Source organism: Salminus brasiliensis, unplaced genomic scaffold (assembly GCF_030463535.1).
Source record: "Salminus brasiliensis unplaced genomic scaffold, fSalBra1.hap2 scaffold_116, whole genome shotgun sequence".
In the NCBI taxonomy this organism is placed as follows: Eukaryota; Metazoa; Chordata; class Actinopteri; order Characiformes; family Bryconidae; genus Salminus; species Salminus brasiliensis.
Genome location: NW_027326649.1, coordinates 12,379 through 20,849, shown reverse-complemented (window position 1 = coordinate 20,849; position 8,471 = coordinate 12,379). Strand labels below are relative to the sequence as shown.

At 43.1% G+C, this 8,471-nt stretch overlaps 1 protein-coding gene across 1 annotated transcript in view; it reads left to right on the top strand.

Moving 5' to 3' along the window:
• The window catches only part of elp4 (elongator acetyltransferase complex subunit 4), an 8,064-nt gene extending 7,503 nt beyond the window's left edge, over positions 1–561 (top strand). The window contains 1 exon segment of the mRNA XM_072671975.1: positions 542–561. Within this exon segment, the coding sequence (XP_072528076.1) occupies positions 542–561 (20 nt within the window).
• The last annotated feature ends 7,910 nt before the right edge of the window (positions 562–8,471 follow it).

Genomic DNA, 8,471 nt, shown 5'->3' with positions numbered 1-8,471 from the left:
CCTATGATGTCAATTACAGCCTCTCTCATCTTTTTAAGTGGGAGAACTTGCACAATTGGTGACTGACTAAATACTTTTTTCCCCCACTGTACAACACACCTGTAACATACCTGTAATGCACCTACAATACACCTGTAACATACCTACAACACACCTGTAACACACCTACAACACGCCTGTAACATACCTACAACACACCTGTAACATACCTACAACTCACCTGTAACATACCTACAACACGCCTGTAACTCACCTGTAACATACCTACAACACACCTGTAACTCACCTGTAACATACCTACAACACACCTGTAACTCACCTGTAACTCACCTGTAACATACCTACAACACGCCTGTAACTCACCTGTAACATACCTGCAACACGCCTGTAACTCACCTGTAACATACCTGCAACACGCCAGTAACTCACCTGTAACATACCTACAACACACCTGTAACTCACCTGTAACATACCTACAACACACCTGTAACTCACCTGTAATGCACCTTCAACACAAAGCTTATTTACGTGTTTTTCTCAGAACAAACAACTCAAGTGTAGCGCAGGGAGGGCGGAGCTTAGTGAAGCCTGCTTTGTGCTGGTTAATAGAAAATGAAAGTAAAATAAAAATGAAAAATTAGATCATTATATAGCTAAAAGAACCTGCGGCTTTAGGATCAGTAATTATTTTTGCTCCACAAAAAACAGCAGAACGCTCGTTCTGATCTGAATTTTGATGGTATGGAAACTGATGACACATTTTTAATATTAAACTTATAGTTTATTAAAGTGCATTTCAGGATCTAAAGCACTTAATAAAATGTTGTTCTTCAGCTGCACACAAACGCCACTGTTTCAGTCTCTCGTCGATTGTGAGCTTTAGTCTCTTAACTTAGTGAATGACTCTGTAACACTGTACTACGAGTTCTCATTGGATGCAGGTGCAGATACCGTACGGGCCTGCCTACAACACCCCTACAACACCCCTACAACACCAACTCACTGGCAACACATCAGTAACACTTCTGTAACACAACGCCACCTCTTTAACACAACATCTCTGTAACAACGTTGTCATCACACTGTACAACCCAGCACTGTTGACACGTGTACTGTTGAGTGACTGGCAAGTTCAGCTGGTGGCTAAAAGACAATTCAATTACCCAGCATGCCCTGGGTCCAGAATTTACCCATGTCCCTGTTTCAGCAGGTAGGGGAATTGGTGAGAAAATGCATGACTCACTCATACACACCTTTCAAGCAGCACCGTCAGGGTTAGCGTGAGGGACAGTGTAAAGACTAGTGAGGGGAGAGTCTGAGGGTTAGCATGAGCTAAAGAAAGCTAGGGTTGACTGGAGTGTCTCAGGCTTTCATGGTAACAGTCAGATTCCAGTCAGCACCTGTGCTGGCAAATTAGGATAAACATGTTCCAGCTGACTCACATGTTTCGGAATGACGAATGCATTCCGACTGGAATTGTGTTTTGATGATGATCCGTCAGTGCTGTGAAGGTTCTGCTCCTCAGGCAAAGCTGTGATTGATTAGTTGTGTCTGGGCCAGGCTGCTGCCACTTTGCAGCTACAGTTTGCTGTGTCTGAGCCAAAGCTCTGCACAAACCATCTATACCATAGTCCAAGCTCTATAATGCTCTATAATGTTCATATGATCCACACGCTCATTCGGACGGACTGTATTACACTACAGGAAGCGTAGGGGGCACTCTATAATGTTCATATGATCCACACGCTCATTCGGACGGACTGTATTACACTACAGGAAGCGTAGGGGGCGCTCTAATATGCTCTATAATGTTCATATGATCCACACGCTCATTAGGACGGACTGTATTACACTACAGGAAGCGTAGGGGGCGCTCTATAATGCTCTATAATGTTCATACGATCCACACGCTCATTTGGACGGACTGTAATACACTACAGGAAGCGTAGGGGGCACTCTATAATGTTCATATGATCCACACGCTCATTCGGACGGACTGTATTACACTACAGGAAGCGTAGGGGGCGCTCTAATATGCTCTATAATGTTCATATGATCCACACGCTCATTCTGACAGACTGTAATACACTACAGGAAGCGTAGGGGGCGCTCTATAATGCTCTATAATGATCATATGATCCACACGCTCATTCTGACAGACTGTAATACACTACAGGAAGCGTAGGGGGCGCTCTATAATGCTCTATAATGCTCATATGATTCACACGCTCCAAGCTTGTTAGGTATTGTAGTGTTTGTGGCAGTTCTCTTGGTGTTGAAGTTTAAACAGCAACAAAAATGATCACAAAAGTTTGTAAAGCGGAGATTCTGACTCCCCATCTTAACACAGCAACTGTTTTTGAGTTAATCTGGGTTATGTTGAGTTGAGGCAAGTGTGTCTAGCGTGAGTGGAGATGAGTTTGGGTGAGTTTGGGGTGGGTTGAGTTGGTGAGGTGGGGAGTGTGTAATTAGATGAAACGTGTCGGCTGCTGGTATCAGTATTCATTGGCTTTTCTTTTGATCAGGTTTTTGTTCAGAATTTGTTTCTAATCTCACAGGTTTACAGACTTACAGCATCACTGCACCTCAGACATGCCTTCTCTTGGAGTTTGTGTGTGTGTGTGTGTGCTTTCAATGAAAGTAATTTGTACACATCACTAATTGATGTCATGCCACACACGCACACATTTACACCCAAGCTGCTCACGCAAACCTGTCAGAAGAGAATAGAGTGTGTGTGTGTGTGTGTGTGTGTGTGTGTGTGTGTGTGTGTGTGTGTGTGTTGTAGGTTGGCCTTCTCTGGAACTCTTTTCTTAAACACCCTGAAGAAGCAGAACCCCTCGTGAGAATTGCCTGTGTGTGTGTGTGTGTGTGTTTCACAGTGTTTCCTCCACATTAGCCAGAATGCCTGAGCTGTGTGAGATGTTTGTGTGTAAACGTGAGCAACTGAGCTGAGCTTCTTTTCAGAGGAATTCTGGTTGGCTCATTTCCGTCGGCAGTGTCAGCTCACATCTATCAGTTGGTTGATTAAAACACCCCTCATCCCTTAGAGCAGTCAGACCTTTGAGACCACTCAGACATGTTCCTGTGGGTGTGTCAGGTGATGTTTTGGGAGGTGTGAAGAGGTTAAAGTATAAAAAGGTGTTAAAGAATCTAAATGTGGTGTTATGGGATGTTAGGATTTGTGTTGAGGTGTTAGTGTGTGAGGTATGATCAAATGTTAAGGCATGTAAGGAGGTGTTGGGGAGTAAAATAAGTATTAAGTAGGTTAGGAATGTGTTAGGAGTGGTGATGTAGGAGTGTCAGGAGGTGTCGGGTGAGGGAATGTGTATGAGTGAGAAGACGTGTCTGGGTGAGAGGAGGTCTAAGAGTGAAAGGATGTGTAAGAATGAGAGGAGTTATCTGGGTGAGAGGAGTTGTATGAGTGAGGAGGCGTGGGGTTGAGAGGAGGTGTAGTGGTGAAAGGAGGTGTAGGGTTGTGAGGAGGTTTAGGGGTGTGAGGAGGTTTAGGGGTGAAAGGAGGTGTCTGGTGTGAGGAGGTGTAGGGGTGTGAGGAGGTTTAGGGGTGAAAGGAGGTGTCTGGTGTGAGGAGGTGTAGGGGTGTGAGGAGGTGTAGGGTTGTGAGGAGGTTTAGGGGTGAAAGGAGGTGTAGGGTTGTGAGGAGGTGTAGGGTTGTGAGGAGGTGTAGGGGTGTGAGGAGGTGTAGAGTTGTGAGGAGGTGTAGGGGTGTGAGGAGGTGTAGGGGTGTGAGGAGGTGTAGAGCTCATTCTGGGTTTAATTTCTCTCACAGCTGCAGCTCTGTTTTATTTACTCTCTGTGTCTAAAATCTCTCCCTGTAATATTAGGCTGTGTGTGTGTGTGTGTTGGGGGGGTGTGTTGGGGTGTGTGTGTGTGTGTGTGTGTGTGTGTTGGGGGGGGGGGTGTTGGGGTGTGTGTGTGTGTGTTGGGGTGTGTAATAACCTCTTCTGACAGTAGAGGAGCACCAGCAGTAATATAACCCTCACACTGTCTGACCTTCACTCAGCAGCCCCTGTGAACACACTGTAAACACACACCTGAACACTCTCTCTCTCTCTCTCTCTCTTCGGAGAAGCTGGTTAGCATTAGCGTAGTTAGCAGGACAGCAGTCTGTGTGACGTCTGGACTCGAGTGAGTAATGATGGAGCGGCTGCTGCTGGAAGGACATTTGCTAAGCTAGCCCTGTTGAGGTGGTCGAGCAGCAGGAGAAACAGAAAGGTTAAATGAGAGGCCGGTTCCGCTGACTGCTGGATAAGGCTAAACAGCACAGCACAGAGCGGGTTCCAACAAACTGAGGCTGGACTGGTGTGTGTGTGTGTGTGTTGGACCTGTGTGTATGTGTGCTGTGCAGTCAGGGGCAGTGTGTAGTATGTGTGTGGGGTGCTTTGGGGGTGAGGGTGAATTGTGAGAATATTTAGTGACGGGGTGTTAAAGGTGAAGCTTCACTATTGTTGACACTCTACAGGCCCTACAGGAAACACCTGCTCATCCTACACACACACACACACACACACACACAAAGGGAGAAAAGAGCAAGAGAACTGCAGGAAAAATAACACTCTCTAGCGCCACCTACATCCACCTACATGATACTGTCAGTATTATACAGTATTATATTTCCTTCCCAATCAATAACGTGTTATCTTAACTTATTACTATCATACACGCCCACACTACTATCATACACACCCTCATTACTATCATACACACCCTCATTACAATCATACACGCCCACACTACTATCATACACACCCACACTACTATCATACACACCCTCATTACTATCATACACGCCCTCATTACTATCATACACACCCTCATTACTATCACCCTCATTACTATCATACACACCCTCATTACTATCATACACGCCCTCATTACTATCATACACACCCTCATTACTATCACCCTCATTACTATCACCCTCATTACTATCATACACACCCTCATTACTATCATACACGCCCTCATTACTATCATACACACCCTCATTACTATCACCCTCATTACTATCATACACACCCTCATTACTATCATACACGCCCTCATTACTATCATACACACCCTCATTACTATCACCCTCATTACTATCATACACACCCTCATTACTATCATACACGCCCTCATTACTATCATACACACCCTCATTACTATCACCCTCATTACTATCACCCTCATTACTATCATACACACCCTCATTACTATCATACACACCCTCATTACTATCATACACGCCCACACTACTATCATACACACCCACACTACTATCATACACACCCTCATTACTATCATACACACCCTCATTACTATCACCCTCATTACTATCATACACACCCACACTACTATCATACACACCCTCATTACTATCATACACACCCTCATTACTATCACCCTCATTACTATCATACACACCCACACTACTATCATACACACCCTCATTACTATCATACACACCCTCATTACTATCATACACGCCCACACTACTATCATACACGCCCACATTACTATCATACATGCCCTCATTACTATCACCCTCATTACTATCATACACGCCCTCATTACTATCATACATGCCCACACTACTATCATACACGCCCTCATTACTATCATACACGCCCACACTACTATCATACACACCCTCATTACTATCATACACGCCCTCATTACTATCATACACACCCTCATTACTATCACCCTCATTACTATTTACATTTACATTTACATTTACGGCATTTAGCAGATGCTCTTATCCAGAGCGACTTACAAGGTACTTTGCTATTTACCCAAGAAAAGCCTTAGCTAGTTAGAATAGACTAATAATACAAAAGATACCTCCAAGCTTAGACATTACTAAACACAATACAATAAGACGACACTATCATACACACCCACCCTATCATACACACCCTCATTACTATCATACACACCCTCATTACTATCATACACGCCCTCATTACTATCATACACACCCTCATTACTATCACCCTCATTACTATCATACACGCCCTCATTACTATCACCCTCATTACTATCATACACACCCTCATTACTATCACCCTCATTACTATCATACACTCCCTCATTACTATCATACACACCCTCATTACTATCATACACACCCTCATTACTATCATACACGCCCTCATTACTATCATACACACCCTCATTACTATCACCCTCATTACTATCATACACACCCTCATTACTATCACCCTCATTACTATTTACATTTACATTTACATTTACGGCATTTAGCAGATGCTCTTATCCAGAGCGACTTACAAGGTACTTTGCTATTTACCCAAGAAAAGCCTTAGCTAGTTAGAATAGACTAATAATACAAAAGATACCTCTAAGCTTTAGACATTACTAAACACAATACAATAAGACGACACTATCATACACACCCACCCTATCATACACACCCTCATTACTATCATACACACCCTCATTACTATCACCCTCATTACTATCATACACACCCTCATTACTATCATACACACCCTCATTACTATCACCCTCATTACTATCATACACACCCTCATTACTATCACCCTCATTACTATCATACACGCCCACACTACTATCATACACCCGCAAGGTACTGGTTACAAACCTCACAGACAAGCAGAGAACAGAACAGATAAAACCAGAGTGAGACTGACTGGTTTTAGAGTTTATCGTGGTGTGGGGCGAGTGAAGACACGGCCGAGAGATGTTTTAGGAAACGTTGGAGTCGGAGAGGGAAACTGGAAATAATCTGTATTAATATTTAAATGAGCTCAGCTTTGGTGGACGATGTGCGCTGGGTGTAATCCTCCAGCACTTCCCTCAGTGTTGAGAGGAACAGGGTTTGATTACTCGCGGTGTGACTCTGAAAGAGGAACACTGAGGTGTGTGTTTGGGTTTGTTCCGTAGGATTAGGGTTAGACTTCATCAGCGTCTAAATCCGAGATGACACAGTTCAAACTCAGTAAGGTTCTGTAGTTTTTGGACATGATGGTCACCTGTACATCCTGCAGCTCCCCCAGTACACCCCCACACACCCTGCATCTCAGCCTATACACCCTTCATACACCCTGCAGCTTATCATGTACACCCTGTTTTTTCTGTTACTGTTTTTAATCTCCCCCCCCCCCTTTCTGTCTCTCTACAGAAGCTACATTTGCCTCCTGATTTATCTGAGACGGTCAGCAGGGTCAGTAAAGGTAAAGCGGAATCTCCAGTCTGTGGCTCCACCCCCAGCAGCCGTGCACAGCTCGACTTCTAGAACCCATGTAATCACACCCTGCACCCTACCATGCTTTTTCCTTTAACAGACTGGGACTGAAGCTGGGGTGAGAGTGTATTGCAGGGTTTAAGTGCGTTTATTTGTCCTGAGGATCTGTCTGACCTCATCAGAGCAGTGGGCGGAGCTGAGTAAACTACACTAAACTGAACTACCTGTTAGTTACGCCTCAAAACCGCCGTTGTGTTTCTGGTGCTGAGATTGGTGTTTCTGTTTCTCTGATTTAATAAACATTTTTGTTATTTAAGTTTGTTTTGTTATTTGAAGCACAGTGTTTCATTCCAAGAGGAAGTAATACAGTGTGTGTGTGTCTGTATCTCCACCAGCTGCTGCTGAGAATAGTTTTATTAACATTAATAATAATTGTTAATAATGAATAACTTTCACAAAAAAAACTGAAATTCTGTACAAAACGTTTTTATAATTTTTCCACAAAATCTGTTTAAAAAGTTTTAAAATAAAATTGAACTGAGATTCTTTTACCAGAATTTCATAAAAACATTTCTTCACAAATAAAACCTCAAATTAAACACATTAAACACATTTCATTATTATTATTACCATAAATAAAAGCCAAAACTTTACAAACAAACTAACAAGGAAAAAATTAAAAGCTTTGGTCTGTTTTTTTACAATCAGTGAGGACTGGCTTCTGATATGTTCTGTAAACGACTGCGTTCTCTTTTATCAGTTAAATATTTCTACTTGATCACAGATGATCTGACTGTAGGACACTGTTCGATCGCTATTACTACGGCAACGGTGTCCCAACCCAAAGAGAGGAAGTTTAACAATCTATATGAAATATTGATCAATTATTTTGGGAGAAAATAGATAAAGTTAAATTTCCAAAATCATTCTAAAGGAGCTTAAACCTAAACAGCGAATAAACTTAAAAGCTTAAAGCTTTAAAAAAACATTTCTCCTAAAACCAGATTCCAGATTCCCCACAGAACGGTTGGATCAGGAGCTCCTCTGAGGATCTGCTGCTCGTTCAGGATGACCAGGGCTTTGTCCTTTTTCCTGCTCCTCTCTCCGGAAGCTCGAGGGAAGCAGCTTTTCCTTCTCTGTTGTTTGATTGGATCCTGACGTGGGTTGGTGATGTGGCTCAGTACAGACTGACGATCAAAGAATCCAGAGCATGGTGTGTCCAGAGTTTTCCCAT